The sequence below is a fragment of the Syngnathus scovelli genome, chromosome 4 (genome assembly GCF_024217435.2).
Source record: "Syngnathus scovelli strain Florida chromosome 4, RoL_Ssco_1.2, whole genome shotgun sequence".
In the NCBI taxonomy this organism is placed as follows: domain Eukaryota; kingdom Metazoa; phylum Chordata; class Actinopteri; order Syngnathiformes; family Syngnathidae; genus Syngnathus; species Syngnathus scovelli.
Window position 1 is genome coordinate 8866702 of NC_090850.1, and position 23912 is coordinate 8890613.

The 23912-nt window shown below is 40.0% G+C and overlaps 1 protein-coding gene across 1 annotated transcript; it reads right to left on the minus strand.

Annotated features, from left to right (window-relative positions):
* Positions 1-9484: 9484 nt before the first annotated feature.
* slc17a6b (solute carrier family 17 member 6b) lies at positions 9485-22947 on the minus strand. Its single transcript, XM_049717917.2, has 12 exons — positions 22180-22947; positions 20877-21132; positions 20231-20349; positions 18942-19056; positions 18162-18249; positions 17984-18070; positions 17379-17521; positions 17066-17215; positions 15373-15505; positions 14953-15063; positions 13644-13771; positions 9485-12478 (listed from the first exon to the last, which is right to left on the minus strand). The coding sequence occupies exons 1-12, from the start codon at positions 22251-22253 to the stop codon at positions 12143-12145; spliced, it is 1740 nt and encodes a 579-aa protein (XP_049573874.1). The 5' UTR covers positions 22254-22947; the 3' UTR covers positions 9485-12142.
* Positions 22948-23912: the final 965 nt, after the last annotated feature.

Consider the following 23912-nt stretch of genomic DNA (forward strand, 5'->3'; position numbering starts at 1 on the left):
ACTTGGAACAGTCTATTATGTTCCAGCTTTGTGGAGCATCAACATCATTATGCAATCTTATTCACACTTTTGTACACACACAATGCTAAAACAACTCAACTACGTGGGATTGCGCAGTTCAATTTTGCAAACCAGTTAATATGAGAAGTACAATGAATTTAGCTATTCTGTTTTTAAATCTTTTGTAAAACCTTTAATTACGCTTCCCAAATTTTAAATCAATTACACAATCTTTCTATCTGTTTGTCTTCATAGTACCATCACCACTGACAGCATTATGAAAACATTTCAAAGCCAAGGCAGATGTACTTACAAAATGTTCAGATAGTAATCACAGATGGAGTTGACTGAAGATTGACCTCTTCATCCAAATTTGCCAACTCTCCCTGCGGTGGGCACACATGACTTTGAGCCCGACGATCATGGCCTCGCTCTCCCTCACCAGGAGGGGATGAAACTCTCAGCAGAGTACTTTCCAACTTGCAACTGGTGGTGTCAGCTTACATCTTGACACATCTCAGCACAGCCTTTTTTTCCTCATAAGATAAAGTTAAAACTACTGTAGATTTTACAGGTATATTCTCATCAGGCGATTATGAAAAACAAATGCTTTATTCATTTCGTCTTAATGTGGGAATTCCTTCCTTTGGGTGTGTATGGATATTTGTCAGGCACATCATTTGATTTTTGTTCACATTGAGTGACGTCTAGTCAACTATATTTGCGCCCATTTTGCCCCTCTAGGTGTTCTGGCACACAAAGTTGCCTCAACCCCTACTCACCCAATAATTTGGCCAGCTCAGTGGCCTAGTGGTAGAGTGTCCACCCTGAGACTGGAAGGTTAAGGGTTCAAACCCAGGCCGGGTCATACCAAAGACTACAAAAATGGGACCCATTGCCTCCCTGCTTGGCACTCAGCATTAAGGGTTGGAATTGGGGGCTTAGATCACCAAATGATTCCAGAGCGCGGCACCGCTGCTGCTCACTGCTCCCCTTTCCCCCAGGGGATGGATCAAAATCACACGGGGATGGGTTGAATGCAGAGACAAATTTCGCCACACCCAGATGTGTGTGTGACAATCATTGGAACTTTAACTTTAGTCTGCGCTTGCCATAAAAAAAACAACAACCAAGCATATCTTCATTTTCGTGCAGGGGCAATGGACAGTAGACAGAGAACGTTAATTGGAGCCTCTTGTATCTGCAACCTTGGTCAATAGCACTCAAAGTTTGTGATCATACTGCGGGTAAGAATCGGAGCGTGATTAACCATTTCATTCAGATCAGTGCCTTTGTACTCAATTCTCACTTCAGCATGACAGGGGGTCCAGACTATCCCCACAGTAAGCGAAATCCACAATTTTAAAACACCCTGCTTGTTGTCCTTAGTCATGTTTTTTTGTTCGTTTTTAGTAATTATGGCACTAATTTTCAACAGTGTTTCATTCTTCTTTCAAATGTACGCCAGCTCAAATTAAAAGTGTGCCGCTATCCCGTGCTCATAATTGGAATTACACAAAATACTATTTAATGTTGACCAAAATTGTGTTGGTAAATAAATAAATAAATAAATAAATAAATAAATAAATAAATAGACATGCGACCCGACCCCGGATAAGCAGAAGAAGACGGTTGGATGGATGGAAATAGATAGACAAACAAATACATTTTACTGTACACCAAACAAGACTCTTCAAGATTCAACAGAGGCAGAACTTCATCCCCAACCGAGAGAGAACATACCCTTCGCAGCTGAGAACTGTGGCTTCAGATTTGGTGTAAAACTGAAGATCAGAGCATATTAGAGCCGGCAGGATGACATCACAGAAGAGATGAGATCCTCAGGTAACTTTGTTGAAGTCCACCCACATCATAGCCCGGTCAATAATAATGCATAATTAATTGCGATGGAAATAAGATGGGACTCAGCCTTCTTAAAAAAAAGTTTTTTAATTTCATTTTGAAAGCAATAAACAAACGTTTTCAAGATATTCTAATTGATTAGGATGAGATGTACTTATACCAGCTACAAGTGTGCGTGATTCTTTTTGTGCTCTGTAGCTCAGGTGTAACTGCTGGTTCATTTGCAGCCCCTGTCCTTAGGGAGAGGTCGCCCCCCCACCTCTCAAACCCCCGTCCTCCTGAAGTGTTTCTCCTTCTGCTAATCTGAATGCAGAGCAGCACTGTTATGAATATGAATGAATTTTTGTTTGGATGTCCTTCAACCCACATGGAAAACACTGGGCGACTTCCAGATCAATGAGCATTTTTCACACAACAAACTCAAGATGCTGCTGAATATGAGATGGAATATGTAGAAATGATTTAAAACTGTTACTTTTACAATTTAAAAGTGATGTACCCAAAAATAAGTTTTGAATTAATGCAGCAGACCATAAAGAACAGAAGCAGGAATTCATTGAATGCATTTTTGATCCAATAACCCTGGTGGTGAAAGTCATTATATATACACTGGATAACTTTTCTGGTTATGATTTTCTTTTTTGATTGCTTTTGCAGTTACAATTTACTTCAGCCTCTAAACAAAATGTTCCTTGATTACTTTAATTCAAAATATAAATCTTCCCGTTCCACATAAATTGGGAAAGGGCCCTCTGTTAGCAGTCGGTCTCTCCATGAAGAAATTATTCAATTAAAACAATGTCTCAGCCACATAATGATGATCAGCACACACATGACAGATGGCATTACAGGTTGCCAAGACAACAAGGGGCTCTGTTGTCTTTGCCCCCACTACACTAGTGGTGGGGGATCGATAATGCTGCACGAGGCACCATGTGCTGTATACCACTCAAATTGGTCCCATGGGTCAAGAGGACCCGAGGCCTATCAGATGGGGGACACACTTATTAGAGACTCACAAGTGTTTTATCTTTCTGTCAGATTAAATCTGATAGCATTGTGAGGTTGGATGAGCTGCTCTCATGTCATTGAATTGAATATATATATATATATATATATATATATATATATATATATATATATATATATATATATATATATATATATATATATATATATATAGACACACATACGCATATACACATATACACGCACACACACACGCACACACACGCGCACACACACGCACACACACACACAAACGGAGGTGTGGTTTAACAAATCCCCCCAAAATTAGAAATATCCAACGGGTACCGTTGGATAAGCGACGGTAGACATGCGACCGTCGGGTCGCATGTCTACCGTCGCTTCTTGCAACACAAAGCCTTAGCAAAACGTACATTTAATTATGTGCATTCTTCATTACCAAGTGACTGTAATATTGCGTATGAGAAAATCTCGTTGCCACGCTTCCCCTCCAAGGAATTTAATTCATTGCGTCCTTTGTCTTTTGCGTCATTTTAATTACCACTGATCTCTCCTGCAGATTATTAAACCTACTGCCATGTGGGCGAGTGGCTGCGAGGCGTTCATATAAAAGACCAGCTAATAATATGTCAGCTACTTCCACACATGACTAATGGATGCTGGCTACATCGGCTCAGGCTGGCCGTGGCAGGGGGTCAGTCGCTGCAGGCTAGACTTTTTCTTTAATTAAGATGCCTGCCACATGGAGCACCCAAATGTTGCACCAAAGCCAAATCAGACGCATTAAAAAGTGCACACTACCTCTGATGCCACTCCCAAGCAAAAATCATTTCTTTGGACGTTTTTGCGCATTCTCTTTTTCCAGCAAATATATCGAAAATAATCCCATGGCATAATTATTTGTAATGCAGTGTCAATTTCTGTCCACCAGAGAGCAGCATAGCTCGTGGTTGTCAATTTTTGTTTTTTTCTTGTGAAAAAAAGGGGGAGGAGTAGGTGGGGTTGGGGGAGATAAGGAGGAACTGTCTACTTTTAATGGCGAGGGTAGCGCCATTGTGTTATCATTTTATTCATCTAGCTTCAGAGGCAAAACAGAAAAGCAAATCTGCCTAGAATGAAATCCGACACGTCTAAATGTATGCAAATGTCAGATGGCTATCCTTTGAACGCCAGCTCAAGGGCATACCTGCATTTTAAGGTTCCTTTCTGTACCTGTATGCCTATGCAGCTCCATGGCAACCCAACAAAAGCTAGATGTGCTTCAAAAGCATCAGTCAGATGAGGAAGGCTCGGCTCCGTGGGCCATTTGTTTCTCTGTCACCGTGATTCCAATCACCGGATTTTAACAAGATTACCAGGAGCGGGTGAAAGCAATGGAGTAGCAGTGTAATGTAATTACCAAGTGATAGAGTGCCTCAGATGTCTGTGTTATCACCGTCCAGTCGCTTAACCCCTGTCAGCACGTGAATGAGCACAACCTCACTGCCAAATGATGAGAAGTCTTTGTGGCAGCCATCATTGTAAACTCTGCGGGCAAGGCTGGTCCACGTGAATGAACATAAATCCATGATCAGTCTGGGTTTGGCTCACATTGTATTCAAGCTATGAATATTGCTGGGATGATGGTGATACAAAGAGGAGTGGGGGGGGCTCTGAACCTTGAACCCCATGTTGTTTCTTGACAACCACAGTTCTCTTCATCCCACTTCATCCCTGCACCAGTCTCCATAGCAACTAATGGATGTTTTAGAATGGCAGAGAAAAGATGAACGCAAAAGAAATATTCAAGGATTGACCCTTTTTATTATACACATGTAAAATTGAAACAACATAAAGATGATGTGTTTGAGTATAAGAATAATTTGATGCAGGTCCACTTATCCTTTGAAAATAAAGCAGATTTTTACATCAACTGTGCACCATCAAACTGTTAATTTTTCAAACGTGTCCAAGGTAAGAATGATCATTTACTGAACATTTACTTTTATAATTCCCTGACCTTTCCCTGGACACAAGTGGGGGAAAAAAAACATCACTCATAAAGGCAAAAAATGTCCATGGCAAAATGTTATTTTTATTTCATTTTTATATATTATATTATATATTATTCTATTATATATTTGTCCAAAATTTGAGCTGCAGGTGATGTCCTATAAAAGAGGTTGTGTTTGTATGTCTTATACCAACTTTCCATAATGTTTTATCACTGGGTTCAAACAATTTGAGACGTAATACAGGCACTAGGCGGAAATTAAATGACAGCTAGACAATGAAAATAAGGGAATAAAACAACTTTCTGTTGCTTGTTTGTTTAGTTCTGGGTGGAAAACATGCCAAGGAGGATAAGAGATGGATGATGGCAGCAGCTTTGAATCTTTAGTAGAACAGGAAAAAGAAAGTTTGCAAAATGGACAGTGTGTGACTCATGCGATACATCATTGAGATGTAGCTTCTCTGCAGTGTGTGAGTCACCATGCAGCAGTCGCCCCGCATGCGAGGGACAGCACGAGGGAGGGCGCGGGCCGAGCGGAGGAGCCGCTAACAAAGGACGCTGATGTGTTGAAAGAGAGTCAGTGATCTTATCCGAGCCTATCATCACATTCACAATAGTACTCATTTGTTCATTGATTTTCATCCTGAAAGGACTCAACACAGAAATGTTTCTGCTGGAACACTATTATTTTGTCATTTATTTTGTGAATCTAGAATAAATACACAAAGTATCACAAAGAGTAAATATGTCTAGGTCTTAATTTGAATTTACATTGCAACCTTTTTGTGTATTTCTGTCACCGTTCTATCTCTACACTCAATCATAAGGTGTTTCGCCTCTCACAGCTTCTGCTCTTAAAGGCGCAGTTCATCAATATTTTATCACCACAATAGTACAAATTAAAAATCCATTTTCCTGCGCGGGTATTATGAAGGTCAAAGTGGTAGTGCAGTCATCTGTGTGTATTTTTTTTCTTTCCGTTCAACTATTTTGAAGTGCAATTTCCTGTTATTAGAAAGCAATTCCTAACGCTAATGGCTAAATTGGGGGGTATAAAAAGGGCTTGGTGTGCTTCCACGCACACTAGCAATTATGGTAACTACAGGACAATAAAACAATTTTATATAATAACCAGGCTTGTCATTATCTAATGGAAGTGCCGTTCAAAGAAAATTGTTTTACCGCGGGGAGGCATGTGCACTGAGCAGCAAAACATGCTCACTTTATTTAATAGACCAACAAAAAAAGACCAAAATATCAGTTTTTGTGTGTATAGAATCGCTATTATTTTTTCATCTATTTCACTTTTATTTCTTTTCTTTTTTTTAACAAGAGCATTACCTGTCATTTACATATTTCTGATGCAAAACGGTTCAAGTGTTACTCAAAAGTAAGGTAGCTTTATTTGCTGTTGCCTCCTTCTTCCATTTGACATAAAAGCTTCTCACCCTTTCACTTTTAATGAGATTTGGAGTGCATGTGTGCGTGTGCATTATTATGTCTATGCGTCACCCTACTGCGAGGCCGTCACAAGAGGACAAAAGGAGGCCTGATTCCTGTGTTCTTTCTTTTTGGTATTAAACACCCCCTCCCCTCCCCCCTTACACACGCGCACATGCACACACACACACGTACCCATCTGGTGACATGCCATTAAAAGGCAATCTTTCATACATCATCTTGTCAAGAGGTGAAGTAATTCCCTGCTTCTTTTTCTTAAAAATACAAAATTTTTGTTCACTTATTTAGGATCTGATCAATTCATTGAGTCTGCTTTTTACCCGCACTATTTGTCTCCTTCTGAGAGAGACAGAGACAGAGACAGAGAGACAGACAGAGAGAGAGAGAGAGAGAGAGAGAGAGAGAGAGAGAGAGAGAGAGAGAGAGAGAAAGAGAGAGAGAGAGAGAGAGAGAGAGAGAGAGCGAGAGAGAGAGAAATTTTGTCTTCTACCTAAAAGTGTTTTTCCCATTCATACAGGTTTCTACTGTATGATGTGGATACGCAGTACAAATTGAATGGCTGATTGAAAAGAAAAGAAAACTTCTCTTTTTTAGCTGCATAAAATAGAGCAACATTTAAAAAAACAATTCAGTGGATTATCAATTTTCAGCAATGAAAGTCAGGGTCTCTCAAATATTTGTTAATCTCTGAATTATGCAGGAACCATGTGACGGATGCTGCAGCATGTTTGTGTACAGAATTGGCAACAAACAAAGCACCTCTGTCTTCAGCAAGTGTGCAAATGCAGCCCGTTCAAAAGTAAGGGGCAGTGCTGCATGAAAAAAAAGTGCACAAAATGCTTCTCCAAACAACTCAGGGGTCGGCACAAAATCTTTCATCTCATTGTTGTGAGGGAGCACGTGTTGAGAAAAAAAGGAGAGTAAACGAGGAGAGTTTCTTTCTTGCTAATTTTAGAGTAACTCACCCCAGAGGCTCCTTGCTGACGAGCATATGACGCACTTTCTGACAAGGTAGAGGAAGGGGGAAGAGGGTGAGGGGAGGGGCTGCTAAATATATCAGCTCTGGTGTTACTGCTGAAGGCTGGCATGTGCATCTAATCATGCTTCCTGACTCGTGCTGGAGGATCATGTCGTCACTTTCAGAGCCTATCACTGACGATTCACGCCTTCTTTTCTCAGCATTAACCAACCAGCACATAGAAATGTAACACATAGAATTGCATTAATACTTTGATGTCTGTTGTATTTTATTATTTTTATTCCACCCAACACACACACACCATGTCTATTCAAAGCTTTCACCCCTGCAAGGTTGTGTGAAGCAGTTTGTTCAGCACCATGGACAGCACACGTGCTAGAGGACAACTGGGAGGAGGAGGCGTGGCATCACAAGTTAAAACAATATATCACTTCTCTGGTTGAACAATTTGAAAATAATTTCAACTTAGACCGCTCTAAATATTTTGAATTGGAACGATACCATGCATTTGTTTACACGTAGTTCATCTTCTTGGATTGCATCTGACTCAATATTATCGCTAGACTTTTTCATCATCCAGCAAATCTTGCTGGAAGCACAGTGTGCAAATCAAGAGCTTATTTACGAGCCGCGTTGGCTCTCAGGGGCTTTCACACGTCACGAGCACAGCTTCGCAGTCATTAAAGAGTGATTTTGGCGTCCACTTTTCCACCCGCACACATACATTGGATGTCCCTCGAGGCTATGGCAACACCTGCCTCCACCCACACTGAACAGCCATTTAAGACGCTGAGCATATGTGCACACCAGCATTCAATTTAGAATCCACGCTATATTTGCGTGTTCGAAGCAAATGAAAAGATTTAAATGTCAAGTGAACGTTCAAAGAATTGGTGACGTCTGTAAACTTGTCGGTGACGTCTTTCCACACGTGTATCCATACACGAACTGCAAGACTGTGCGTTCTTTTTTTTCTTTTTTTTAACCTCTATTAACCACAGATGGTGGGGGTGGTCAATGGAGCAGAGGGGAGTGGCATGTTTTATGTAATAAGCGGATTGATGGTCACACAAGGTTATGGGTCACCTCCCTCACTTGCACTGGGACAGGTCGTCAGTTCTGGTTGGTTGCCTCTGAGAAAATAACATTTGGTGAGGCTGGTGACACGTCTATGGAGCTTGTCAAATTAACAAAACCAGTGAACTGGAGACAGTGCACACGGGGCATTCTTTTTTAATCTCGGCCATAGATGTTAATATCAACGTTGGTGTTAATGTTACGGTTGATTTTTGACCACCAATCTTACACGTTTTGAAGGGTGCCTCATTTGACCTGTAATGTTTAAATTAAGAGCGTCTCTCTTTTCTCTTATTTTTTTTTTAGTACAACATCTTTGCGTAAAATGGTGTCAGAACTTGTCACTCCTTACCTACGGCACATTTAAGAAATACCACGCTCATCATTTGTAGCAAGCCAGTCCTGAATTTAGAGGTGCAAACTTGCTGAAGACGGATGTTTGTTGCCGATTCTGTACTTTTATAACTTGTTTACATATTCCTAAAATCTTAAAATGGACTTCCAATGAGTGATCTTGTATTCTTCTCCTGACCAAATCAAAGGGACATTTTCTCAGACTTGTGTGATCTTGTGGTCTTCGTACGATTTTCCATGAAAACCACTCCCGATTCTTTGTCTAACTAAATTGTCACATCTTAGTGAGAACTACATTTCATTGTTAAATGTTCAAAAAAATAATTGAAGTAATGTATTCTTAAACAGGTTCACCACACCATTGTTGGTTGGTCTTCTCTGCTTCCGTTGGTAGAGGTCTCCTCAATCGAAATAACACTCCCAAATAGCTCAATAAGCACTCTTCCTCCCTCTCATCTCCATTAAGAGGTTAGTGCTGTCAATAGGTCCTGTCCACCACGTCACTATTGATCTCACCACCAGCAGGGAAGAAGGGTGGCCATTAGCTGAGCACATCTTATGCCTTCACAAGTGTAGCAAGCCTGCGTCAGCTCCAACATGCTTTACGACTCTTTTCCATCACATTGATTTGACCAGGCTGGGCCTGAACTTAAAAATAACCAGGGCCATATAATCTTGTCAAAAGTTTGACTTCTCAGAGTTTAAAGGAAATTCTTTACCTGAAGAGCACCTGAAGAAACCACCGTGATACCCTGAGAAGAACATTTAAGCATGGGACCAGTCAATGTTTATTGTCAGATCTATACAGCTTAGGTCCATCAAATTTGAAAAGAATAATTATTTGTTTTATGTTTATGGAAGAACACTGGAATCGCATCATAAGATCATATTGGAGTATTCCATGTCAAATCTTTATCAATGCTGGCCAATTGTGACATTGGCAACGTTGCACATTGGCACATTCTTTGCAATTATGACTATCAGGTTGCAAAACAAACAAAGGACACAGAGATTGTTTTTTGATTTGCTGTTGTTTTAAAAAAAAAATGTTTTAGAGTATTTTCTTTTGACACCAACAAAACTCTCAGTTTACACAGCAACAGAAGGCAAATAGTTACACTTCAACTTCAGAGGCACAAAAACAGGAAACTACTTTATGTTGCACAATTGTCTTTTTGGAAAATACAGAATCAGATATTGTCTATTTGCGTCACTGATTGTTTGGACTGTGAAATCAGGAAATAACACAAGAAAAATATGCAAATGATACATAGAGGTTCAGAAGGGAAACAGGGGTCGAGCCACTTGATGAGCAATGTGATCAAACTAAAAATTTAATTGTGTGTGTGAGAGAAAGAGGATGGACAAGAGGAGAAGGGACCCAAAAACATACAACAAGCACGAGAACGGAACGACATGACGTTAATAGAGCAGCCGTTGTTTACAGAGCCAAGTTTATCCTTCTCATCTGGTGAGCGACACCATCCCAAACACTTTGCTTTTGGATGTCGTCAAAGATATTTGCGGCAGTCTAAATATTGTGTGATATACTATCGATTAGTATAGCATCTTTTAATATAATATGTTGCTGGTGTCAGGCCAAAACCTCACAAGTCACATTTGGGCGAATTTGATCTTTTTTCTTAAATATCTACTATTGGTCAATTCATATGTGTGGGTGCTATTTTTTACAAAGTATTGTTTAATCTAAAGTGTTGAAAGTGCCTTACTCTTATTCACGATGCAAAGCTAGTGATTGAACCAAACTTGACCATTTTGAGGAAAATTTGGGAGTTAGGAGGTTTTGGCCCAATGCTAGTATTTATTTATTTATTTATTTATTTATTTATTTATTTACAACTGTCTGTATTTTTTTTACATCGATTATCACAAACAAGAAACAAACATTTTGAAGAAATGCACACAGTAATGGGGATTTTTAGAGTTGGACCAGAACTGTTACTATGGATTTATTGCTTTGTACAGTATAGAGACATGTTTGGTGCCACTTGCACACTGGTGGTCCAGACTGCAACCTTGTTGCTGATGGTCTTTGCTCGCTTAGAAAATGTAATTTTCTTGCAAAACCGATTTTTGCTCTTCACCTTTGGTTAATTGTGCAAAGAAATGGAAATATCAGTAACAGTTTCTGAGACACAAGCATAGTCATTCGAAAGGGGAGGGTGAGCAAAAGGAAAGTTTCACCACAAAGTCTCATGCATAAATACTCATTCACACACATTTATATTGTGAAGTGCTGATGAATGGCCCTCACTGAGAGTGAACTTTGGCCCCTGGAGCAATTCTAAAATGGAATGTGTTGACCCATTCTTTATCTGTTACACTATGTGCACATGTAATAGGCCAATAAATAGGATTTGTGATCTCTGTATTTACAAATAGTCAAAAGGCCATTTTCCGGATGGAAAATCATGATTTTACTGGTATTTAATAGTTGGACTTTGTTCTAAATATCAGGAAAGGTAAACATCCATATACTCTTGGGAATGTTCACGTCATCTTTTGTCATATAACATCTTTCTGTTAGCTAAAATGTGCTTAAATTATGTGCATTTTCTAGTTGTGCTACTCGAATGTTTTTATATTCTGAGACAAACAGGCTAATTTGTCTTTGCATTGCACCAACCCTCTGATTAAATCTCACACTGAATATTCTTCTACTAAAAAAAATGCTGTTAACACCTCTGTATTGGTGATGATCTGACGTGTGCATATTTGACGACCAATCTTTTGCGATATTGAAATGCCACTTGTTGCACTACAAGGCTGGGGTTGCTAACATCACACAGGGGTACCATGTTACAAAATGGAGCACACAGCGCATCAACATCAAAAAGAGACAAACCTTAATGTCCAGTTACCAATCACAAGTTACTATGTCACGTGTCAAATGTCTACACAAGAACAACAAAAAAAATGTGCTCTTAATAGTGATGCGATACAATCAATATTGACGGTGGTCAGTTTCTGTTTACAAAGCTGTGCAGTGACAAGTTTCGAGATCTTTGTGTCTGGATTGTAGTTTGTGGTATTTGATCCAGAACCAGGTCATGTGATTAATGAGGGATCTCCTACTACAGGCTTCTGCATGTTTTTTTTTTAGAGGCCTCTGCTGATGGGATGAGAATTTCTACATTAAAACACAATTTCACTCCAGATAATTATATCTATCATCAATATGCATTATAATACATTTACAGGTTGCCAATTTGATATGTGCTCAACATCTTTTGATTGTAATACATATTTAGTAGATTTTCATTGATACATTTTACTTGTGCAAACAACAACAATGGATCGGGATTTCTTTTTTACTTTGATTTTTTTATCTTTCTTACTTGATGATATTATTTTTGACTATATTGACACATACCCGAGAGGTCTACGCATGTATCATTGTGTTTGGTCTAAGAATATCCCTCCTGCTGCTGCCCGTATCCATAGCCTCCTCCCTGAGACTCTTCTTGCACATACTCCTCCGTCTTCTCCCAGCTGGCGGCCCAGCCTCCGTTCACCTGCGTGGTGGCGCCGTACGACTTGGCGGGCCCACCGTAACTCTGTGTGATGTCACCCGTCTCCTCTGCCAGCTCATCCTCGTCGATGAAGCCGCACTTCTCTTCGCTGGTGAGCTCGGGGTCGGCCCAGGGCTGTTTTTCTCCCGATGCAAAGATCCCATAGAACACCACGCCCCCATAGTGCACCATGGAGGCAATCAGGAACACGTACTGCCACTCTTCTCTGGTCTGAAGTGAGCAAAGGAGGAGAGAACAATGTTTATACTGAATTCATAACAAGTAGAGCCCCGCCAGTGAGAATTCCTAAACATTAATAATTACAAATATTAATGGTGGTCAGCCAGAGCCAGAAAGACCGTCTCTGATACGTAACTAACCTACATCTACAACCTTAATGATCATTTTTGTTCTATTATTTTCTCCATTTTGAAGCATTTTTCTTGGCCACACTGCTTCCAGTATGTGTCTGTGCATGTTTTTTGTCCATTCAAGTTATAGGTTCGAAATTAAGTGCTACTATATCAATGTACTTTGTCCAATTAAGGCCCTCAGCCAATGTAACTTCAACTATATCAATGTGGCGCACGGGGGGGTTGGATGAAGAAACATGAGAGTGTTGTAACGTCCTTTTCCTTTTATTCGGTCTCATGTACTACAACATGTCCCAGACGCGGCTTTCCCACACTACTCACTTGGATCTCCATCCCTCCTCTCTTACCCTGAATCTGGACCCGTGAAGACCCTTGAGCTCCCTTTAACCTGCCTGCATGGGTGTCCAAGTATCTTCTGACTAAAAAACTGGACTTCTCGTACATATTTATTATTACTTGCATGCAACTGTTACAAAAATTCAAATACATACCATGTCAAGTGGACGACCTCCTATAATTAAATTATGACAACTATTGTGTAACCCACATCAACAGTCTCTTTTATTAAAGTTTGTCAGTGTCTTCAAATTGATTGGTCACAGCAAGTCAGGCTCGACAAGCAAAACTCCTTCTGCCTTCAATACTTCATTCAGGAATCTGGATATTGTATGTGTTTGTTATGTCATTCATAAATCATATTGATTGGAAACTACCTTATGCATTGACAGTTGTATGCTTTTATACAACGTTTTTGTAGATTATGGACAATTTCAATTAATCTTTGATGAGTGGGGCAGGAGTTTGTCAAGATTGGATTGATACGTGGTACAGTATAATACAATATAAGATTATTTATATCACACTTTCGCAACAGCTGTCACTGTAACAAAGTATTTTTTTCAGATCATAAACCGACGTGTGATTAGATTAAGTTTGTATGGTGTTATTTTGTTTTTGGGGGGTTATTTTAGGCATGAAATGAAAGTGGATTAGCTTGTCAGCTTCTTGGCAAGCTTGTTTACCTTGTGTTTCGTCATGGCACCAACAATAAGTGGACACACCATCCCAGACAAGGTACCCACTCCATTAGAGATGCCCATGAGGATACTGGCATAACGGGGCGCGATATCCAAGTGGTTGACATTGAAGCCTGGAAATAGAATATGAAGGAATCATTGGGGTGGATTTGTGTCGAATTCATGACGAGTCTTTAAAACCCGATTATAAAATCAAATAGAGGGAGATATTGTAAGGCATAAAGAAACAGAATGGCTGGAAAAAGATAGAATACCAGTGGAGAAACAGGCTATAAGTCGCCATGTTTCTACCCGCTCCCCCACTCTGAGTGGCTGCTCCATTCTGTCTGCCTGACAAATCTCTTGAGACCATTGGCTGTGAATTATTTAACACTCCAGGAGAAAGCTCAGGAACAACAGGCAGTCAGTCACATTTTGCATGCAGGCAAAAACCTTGGTTTGCTCTCTAACTATTATAAACAGTTATTAATGAGCTGATTTGGCAGCAACAACACCAAAAAATGAAATGCAGCAATTACAGTTGCACATGGATAGAGGGCCTGTTGTGGATGCAAATTTGAATTTTTTTTTAAAAATCCTCTCAGCAAATTGCCACAAATACACATTGGGATTTGAAATAATACCAAAAAGTATGACTTATTTCAAAGAAATGGCAAATTCTTTCAAAGATGCCATCAAATGTAGACCACTGCAGAAAGTAATCAGGTTGTCTTATTGTAAACTATATCTCGACACCACAAGAATAAACAGTGCTGCCATATAGTAGCAGTGTCAATTTTTTAAAACACTCTTAACTTTTGACTGGTAGAGCTACCCAGCTTCACTGCAGTAAACTGTGGGTTAGTTGATATAAAGAAATCACATACATGTATTAAAATTTTACTTTAGTGACACGTCTGCCACAACTGATAGATTTCGGCTCCCGTAACATTTCCAGGCCAACCACAAATTACAGCTGTGGGTTGTCCAGACAGAGGATTCAAATGTATGCAATATAACCTGTGCTTACAGTGCATCTGTTCATATAATTATATCTAAATAACAGAATATTTAACAGTTTTCAGTATTTTTCAAGCAAACATGGGCCTATTTTGGTATCAATTTAACAATATGTTTATTATTGTGATTGAAGCTAGCAGCAGTGAAGAAATTGAATTACGCGGGACAGTAGTTCATTCTGTGTATTTTGTATGTGATCCCCCCTTTGGTTTCTAATTCTCGTGGAAGAATTTCCGACTAAATTTCAGGACATTCCTACTGGTATATCCTTCATGTAATATTCACATCTACTAACCTGATATAGCAAATCCACTGAAGCCAACTGCCAGCACCAGGAAGGAGATGGCCACGCCTTTGCTGTGAGAGTATCCTACCACGAGTAACAGCGTAGCCTCCATGCCAAATCCTATCAAAGAGGAACAGCAGGCTTCATACAATGGCACATGAAAGCCCCCAAAGCCCGCAGGCTGTTGCCCATCATGATGCCAATTGAATTAAGCGAGCGTGACGATTTTCTCTCAATTACATAAGGGGCGGAAATGAAATCAACGTTCAATGACAATCACCGACCGCAAGTATTGAGCATCGCACCAGCACACTGACCGCCAAAGCAAAAAAGGAACAGTGTGTATCTAACGTTACGACAGTCACACCCTTTAGTTGTGCAAAAAGAGGTGTGAAAATTGATACTGGGCCCTCAGCCGAGACTTCTCACCTCCGCAGTTCATGATTTTTCTGACTGTGGTTGTTGACAGGATGTTCTTGCTGCGCAGGTAGTCGGCCAGCTGGCCGCCAAAGGGCACAATAATGGTCATCACCAAATGGGGCAGCGCAGACAGTATACCAACCTACAGCCACAGGGAATAATAGATGTAAACCAATCATTCCTACAAGCTTTTGGCTCTGATTGATTGTCCAAACTACATGTGAGGAAAATGTTTATGTGACAAAAGCTGAAGTTTGTTAATTTTACTTTATCACTATCTCATCAGTAGTTAGTTTATCTTGAGTCATGATTAGAGTTTCTTTTTCGTATTAAACGCTAACCCCTTACTTGTTTATAAACATTTGTAATGATTCTCGAAGTATTTTACATACGCCACCAACGGTACAATGTCTCCCTCTACTGGTAAGCAAAACAATCACTGTCAAGTCTGTTGTATTGAACTTTTTTATCACAAAAATGTATTTAGGTGCATTGAAAAAGCAAATGTACAATATGTTGATCCGTTTTTGATTTGGTTTTGATTTAAATCTTACTTTGTTTGCCTTGTGTTCCTGTGGTCAACGTGTATCTCGTAAAGTTATTTGCCTTTCTGTTCCTGTAAATAAAATCATTTTTTGAGAGAACGCCAACCCCGCTTCTCTGCATTTAGGCCCTCATCCTCATGCACCTCGGCACAATTCTGTTTAATACCATCATTTGAGTATTTTAATTTGAAATTTTTCAAGGTTTAAGCCCACTACAAATGTTCAAATTTCATAAAGTTGTTGGGGCTAACAACCTAACAATTAATCTGTCTTTTGAAGATTTATTGATGTATCATATTAAAAACATGTTTTTATTTCCATCCCTTTATTAAAAATACGACAGTATTTCAAAATGAAACAATTATGATTCAGCTAATAATTTGGTCTGTAACATGTTATAAAATAGGCAATAATATTGAGCTATGTTTTCCAAAGTAAAAGTCAATATTTATTTTTAGTTGACACAAAAAAGAATCAGTTTTCTCTCATGGAGGATGATAGATCAGAGAATATTTACTGTTGACAGGCTGAAATTATGAGAATTTTGGATACTTTTAATTAAAAAGTGTATCCAAACAATCAATTCTAAAAAATAATTATCGATAATTCAATCATAGTCGTTGATTAATCGTTGCACCTCTACTTACAATATTAAATACATGTTTTAGGCATAAGTTAACTGTCTTGTTTTAGATTAATACTTGGGTCGACTGTGCTACTGTAGTTTAAAATTGGTCATTATGGTGGTATTTTGATACCTAAATATTTTTCCAGATGGTACTAAAGTTGAGCTACACTTTAGTTGTATTCAACTCTATGAAGGCATGAAAATAAAAGATAAACCTCCTCACTTTTCTGCCTTCCCGCCCCTTGTACTTGTTCCAAATCACACATCAACAAAGTGTAACGAATTAGAATACACTGTTTGTTAGTCCGTCATTACCGATTTTTTCAGTCCTGTTGTCTGGATTATTGCCATCGTTTGTGGCCTTGTTATGCAATTTCTGCAGTTCATAGACAAAAGTCTCATTGAGTGTTCGATTTATTCCAAGAGCAAAGTATTCCGTGCTCCTGAACGTTTGACTAGCACTTGCTTGTGTGTTGGTCACTTCACACATGCTCAACATTTCAATCTATCAAGCATGAAAGGGATTTACCTTGCTTATCTCAAAGCCAAACACTTCCTCAAAGTATGCAGGTTGGCTGATAAGTAGCAAGTAAAATGTCCAGCTCCTGCAGAAGTTGGCCACAATGATTGCATAGACGGGCATTGAGGTGAAGAACTTCTTCCAGGGTGTCTTGAATTTCTGTAAGAGAATATTTCTCTGCAATTCATTTCACTATATGGGCATATAGAACAAAGCAGTACACTTCAATAAATAGACATGTACTCAAGCAAAATTATTGACTGATATAGTAATTACTGTTCACTGATAATGTTGTTGGCTTTGTTGGTATGTATCTCCTCACCTCAGCAGGGCCCATTAACATGGCACTCTCTCCGATGCTTTCCTCGATGTAGCAGCGCTCCTCATCAGTGATGGTTGGATGTTCAGCAGGGCTCTCATAAGAGACCAATATCCAGAACATGTACCAAAACATGCCAACGCATCCTACACATCACACAAACAGAAAAAATGAATCAGGGTTTAAGATCCCTGAAGATGTGCTTTTACCTACCCCCCCCCCCCCCCCCCCCACCACCACCACCACCACTCCCACCCCCATTTTAACTGTGCTTATTCAAATTGTTTGATAGAACTTTCCAAATGCCTGAGGGAAAAATGCTCAGGCAGGACAGCTATGTATCTGTTTCCAGTACAGAGAGAAAGATGGGGGGGTCAGTTATTAGCACAGCAAAACATCGGGGGAGGAAATCAATACTTGGTCTGCCTGGTTAAAAATCCATTCGACTTTGACTGGATGCACTGATAATCAACCTTTGTGATTAGAATTTTCAGTTCTATGCTTTCCTGCCTTAATAAAAATGTAAGCAAGCTGTAGGACCCAATGTGAATATCTTTCATATTTTGTTATTGTTATGTAGATATAGTCAGTGCCGTAATTAGCCATACCATAGACATAAAACACTGAAGACCATCCTGTATACTGCACCAGTATTCCAGCCAGAGGCATTGCAATCACAGCGCCAGCATAGGAGCCTGAAAAGAAGTAAGACAAAATAGAGAAGATGCTCACAGGTATAAGGTCATTCTAAATAGAAAATCCTCCCAAAGCAGACTGAATAGTTACCACAGAAAGAGATAGTGGCCAGACGACTCCTTTCAAGTGGAGGAGCCCACTTACTCCAAATGCCATGACAGGCTGGGTAGGTGACTCCCTAAATGAGATTTTTGAGAAATACAAGTCAAGCAAAGGCTCTTCTTTGAACAAAAGCGCCATTACAATTTGATATGTATTAAGTACTGAGTGCACGCCCTTTTCTATGACCCATGGTTAACAAGAACTAACAAGATGATCATTTCCATTCTTGTAATTAGCCTGAACAAATGATAGCTAATGAACATGGTTGCTGAGCAAAGCAACCGTGTAGCTACATGTTCATCACATGCTAATTTGTACAAGCCGTGCCAACCATACGGGGTAGAGCTGTGTCCTTTTAATGTTGCAGTTTTAATGTTTTATGTGAAAATGATCTCACTTGCAAAGCATTGGACATAATTTGTTCACAGACGTACAATCTTGCAATCTACAAATCTGGATTTTCTTGTGTGTGTGTCATGTTTTTTTTTTTTACTAAAAACCAGATAAAACCTGATATATATTTGCATTTCTTGTATTGAAAGTAGAGTCAAGGAAAAGAAGGCTCTAGGCAACAAAGCTGTAGTGGACTCGATCAATATTGCGCATCTCGAATTTCCACTGGCTGAATATCAAGTGCACGTTACGCTCCTTTGCTTTTCCGCTGTGTAAAAATTCAAAAAGGCCGATGTCTGTAATAGCTAAGCATCATACAGCCCTACAGCCCTATAATGGAAAAGTGCGGATGGCTTTGTAATTATGGCTGCTTACCTCCACCAGTCCTTGTAGTATCCTAACGAAAATGACACAACCATAATGGACTCGAGCAGCCGAGGGAATGAACATGTTGAGTATTGATGTTAGCACAATGGCTGCACCAAACACCCTAAAATGATCAAATGCATTTGAATAACACAAATCATATCAATCACCCTCACAATTATTTCAAATGTAACGTTTGTGCCCAACAAAGCTGTTTTTAACCAGATTTTTAAATATATTAAACAAAAACGTGAATATTCAAACGTGTTGGGATCATTAATGCTGATTTAATTGTAATTCCATTAGAGTGATAATCGTTCTCCTCCAATGCTTCAGCAGCATAGCAGACGTCATCGAAATAAATATTTAACACAGGCACGTCCCATCGCCATGTCGCCTAGCAACCAAAGTCGGAGCTCTTGCCCCCCAAAAGCGTTTCATAAATGTGATCCAAGACACCAAGTGTATGTGCGCCCGTCTGTGATATAAACAAATAACATGAAATTCGAGAACTAGAGGCGTGAGGAAAGTAAGTATATCTGACTACACTCACGCGCGCGCGCGCGCACTCACGCACGTACACACAAATACATGCAAACAGCTATTTCTCATTTCTGTCACATGCTCCGCCTTCCTCATCTGCAGCACACGGGAGGGGGCAACCCTAATCCGGTCGACTCCTGTGTCAGGCACGGGACCAACATGGCGGCAATTACATCTGTGTGCAGCAGAGCACGCATTAGAATATCGAAATGTTGAATTAAAAAAATAATAATAATAAGTGGACACTTTCTATTCCATTTGTTAAAAATACCATTATATAATTTTATTATTATTATTATTATTATTATTATTATTATTATTATTATTATTATTATAAATCTTGTAATCTAATATATAAAGGACTTATGTAAACGAATGACATAGACATGGCATGAGCATAAAAGGCCTTTTTCCAACAACACATTGGTGGTCTCCTCACCACACCCCTGCAGATTAGAGCCCGCGGCCCCTAGGGAGCTCATTAACAGGTGGCACAAAGCCCGACACCGGGGCCTATATGCCCGCAACATGCATGGCGCCCCCCGCTGCAACGCATATCAAATCCCCCCATTTGACAAAATACTGAATATATGTGGCTATGTATTCATAGACTACTGCACATAGGCGAACAATAAAATGCCTTAAGGAACAACAAAAAATATGAATAGCTTTTTTTTTTTTTTTTTTTTTAATTCAATGCACATTTGAGTTGGGTGACGTGGGCACTGGGTGTGACGTGGAGCTGCCGCATATACCTGTTTGCAGCCAGCCTGGATGAGATGTATCCTCCTGGGATTTGAGTCACTATGTAGCCCCAGAAGAAAGATCCGTGAATCATTCCCACCGTCTCTGGGTCCCAGTTGAATTTGGCTTTCTGGTAAATCGTTCGGAAAATATATAAAGAACACATTTTGATGATTTAAAAAAAACATATTTTCCAGAGGGAATATTTGCGGGCTGATATCTTTGAGTAAAAAAAATAAAGCTCTGCATTAGTCACCTAGCAATTTCCCATTACAAACGCTTGAACTACGAAATCTTGGCTTTCCTTTAATACAGCACTATGACTGAGACCTAGATTTTTATTTATATATATTCTGCTTATTTCTTATATGTTTTGTTCGATAGGCCTAAAATAAAATAAAAAATGACAAAGTCTTTCACCTAAAATTATTAATGCGAAATGCTGTCTGTCACTTATGCATGCTAATCCACATTGACCTATTGATATTTACTTCTTTAATAAGATGTTCCTAATTTTTTGTATATCGTTTTCTGACATGGGAAATCGTTTTCACGCATTTGGAGACACGGGCCGTATTTGTCACGAAAAGCTTTCACACGTTTTTTGTCGTTCTATCTTATTGTCTATAGCTCGACACGATTAGGTGTTGGGCACACCTCTTTAATGATGATTTTGCCGTTTTGGTGAATGGTGCTGTTGTTGACCATGCCCACGATGGCCACGCCCAAGTTACACCGGATGCCGAAGGAGATGCAGAATCCCAGGCCGCTCATGATGGCGATGATGTAGCGGCGCGGCAGGCCGAAGCAGTTGCAGTCGCACAAGGGGGGCTTCTTCTCCGCGGCCTCACGCGGCCGTCCGTCCTCGGTCAACTCGATCACCTCCGAGCCTTTTTGTCGCTTCTCCATCACCCTGTACAGATCCCGTCCAGTACACCGGGACAAGACCGCACCGACATGCATGAAGATCGTGTGAAAAACACCAACGTGAGGCCATGTTTCATTTTGGTTTAATCTGGAATAAATGTCTGGTTTATAAAATAGACGGAAGTGGAAGTGGGAGGCTTTAGGCGTCTCAGGACACACCTCCAGTGAATTCAAATTTAAAAGAAAATAACGAGATGATTAAATGTCATCAGGTTCATCATTCTCCACAGTGTAGGGGGCAAATGGAAATATGTCCTTGTACCGCATTGCAGCATCACTTTTATGCTCATTAGCATTCAGCGGTCTGAGCACCTCCCCACGCACGTGTGGGTATCCCTCAAACGTCTTCCCTCTTTTTTTCACCCCCTCACGCACATATTTTCGCAGCATTTTTTTTTTCTGTGCAATTAAGGGATATATATGTATTTGGATGGTTAAAACGCAAGAAAAATAAACAGTATTTAACTGGAACCCATTTGTCGGTTTATTCCACACACCCAAAAAAATCGTATCAATCGTTTATGATTAACTACGTTTTGTTGCATGTTAATAATCGAGCAGAGTGCGATGAGAAATGATTCCCGATCGAGCAAAGAAAATGAAACATCCATACCACGCCTGGAGGGGGTGCCTAAATAAAGCTGTTTTTTTTTTTTTAGTCATTCATATACTATTTATATTATTATTTTTTCAGCTAGTCATATATATGTTTGTATGTCTAAACCCATTGTGGGCCATACGGTATAATTCAACTTGATTTACAGTAATATCCCACATCACACTGCAAGTGTCCCTGTATCAATTGACTGACCCCTGAAAATGGCATCAAGCACGCGCGCACGCGCGCGCGCACATACACACGCACTCGATTGCATAATTCCTCTCACTTCAAGAGGCGTGCCTCTCTCTGTAGTTGTAAATGACTTGTGGCTTGCAGGTGTGTTAAATCTTTCATTGCAAATAAAAATATGACATGAAGACTTTCTCAGGTCTCCGTTCAGGTACGATGAGTCAGAAGCCATCGCCTCCTTACCTGTGCATGCGGCCCAGGGTCTTCCCCGCCAACTCCTTCATTCCCGCCGTGGCCCTGGTCTTGATGGACTCCATATCCAGTCTGTATGTGCAGGCCCGTGCAGTCGTTGCTGTTGTAATCAGTTTTTTACTGCTTGTACGTCATGTTCCTTCGCGGGAGAGCCGACTCGGGCGGCTACACGGTGAATAACGAGCCAAGTTGTGATAGAGCAGACCAGTTCAGACAGGATCCAGATGATGGCTCTTCTTTGTCGATGAATCTCCTCAAAGAAAAGCGGTATCTGCTAGTGAACTGGATTAGACGACGTGAGCGCCTTCATCCAGCACCAACTCTGCTCCTGGATGGCGAGCTGGTGAGCAGGAGGCGCAACTGGCCAGCAGCGAGCAGCAAAAACCACAAAATGAGTGGACGACGAGTGAACGATAACACTCACCCAGATAGGAAAAGGAAAGAGGAAAAGCGACAAAGTTGATATTATAGATGAAAGCGATGTAGAGTTGCGTGTATAAAATCAAAGCGGGAGTGAGCCTCTGCTGTCTCCTGTGCTGAGCGCAGGTTGATCTGACAGCGTGTTCAGCACCGAGGTCAGCGACAGCCTTAACATCTGGACACGTGCAACATGAACAAGGCCAAAAATCACCATTCAACACCGAAACATATTTTCCCCAGTTATTCATGTGTTTATAACGTAGTAACCGTACGTTACAAATAATTTGAGCCGTTTTCTATATGTTGCTTCCAGGTAACTGCATGGTGCGATTTTATTGTGATGATTTTAACTGAATGTGAAAAAAAACATCAAAACGCACAATTAACACGCAAACATATAAGGGTAGAAATCCCCTATTTGGTAGTTGCAGCCCCCAAGGGCGGTGCCATGGAAACCGAATGAGCAAGAGTAGATTTTCCCTCCAACCACCTCCCCTGCTCCGCTTAGGAATCCATCAATAATGTATGTGTCTCACCACATGTTCATCTCCCAGACAACCACGATACATGAACAAATTGTGCGATTAAAAAAAAACGAAGTGGGGAAAAATGTTTTAGTACTTATCCTTTTTTTTTTTACTTGGGAAAAAATTGGACACCACTCATGCGCGCGCACACAACACAGACACACACACAAATACACACAAAATATATGCATATTGTATGTATTCAAAAATATATACAAACTAACAGTGATAATATTAACAATCATTAACAATATTAATTTGGCGGGATAATTTTGTATTGACATATATGTAATAGTTTGAGGCTACATATGAGACATGACGGGGGCGGAAGATTTTCATTTATGGGTAAAGACCACCACCTGGTGGCCATAAAAATAACATCAGTGAACACTAGCGAGGTTATTGGTTTGTTACTACACAGTCCCTATTCTTCGAATTTAAAATTGTTGACCTATAATTGTTGATTTATAATAATATATAAAAGTGCAATGATAGATGTATAATAGAAATTAGAGTGCATAACCATTTGTGAGTAATAGTTTAATCGCCAGATTTGTAGCATAGAAATGTCGTTGCAAATCCATCCATCCATCCATCCATCCATCCATCCATCCATCCATCCATCCATCCATCCATCCATCCATCCATCCATCCATCCATCCATCCATCCATCCATCCATCCATCCATCCATCCATCCATCCATCCATCCATCCATCCATCCATCCATCCATCCATCCATCCATCCAGTTTCAATACTACTTGTCCTCATTAGTGTC

What these genes read in the sequence shown, in the direction of transcription:
- slc17a6b (XM_049717917.2), bottom strand. Translation starts at nt 22,253, where the DNA reads ATGGAGTCCATCAAGACCAGGGCCACGGCGGGAATGAAGGAGTTGGCG. An exon ending in ACCCTGGGCCGCATGCACAG is followed by an intron (nt 21,133 to 22,179) that starts GTAAGGAGGCGA and finishes GGATCTGTACAG; the next exon opens with GGTGATGGAGAAGCGACAAA. An exon ending in TTCAGTGTTTTATGTCTATG is followed by an intron (nt 17,522 to 17,983) that starts GTATGGCTAATT and finishes TGTGATGTGTAG; the next exon opens with GATGCGTTGGCATGTTTTGG.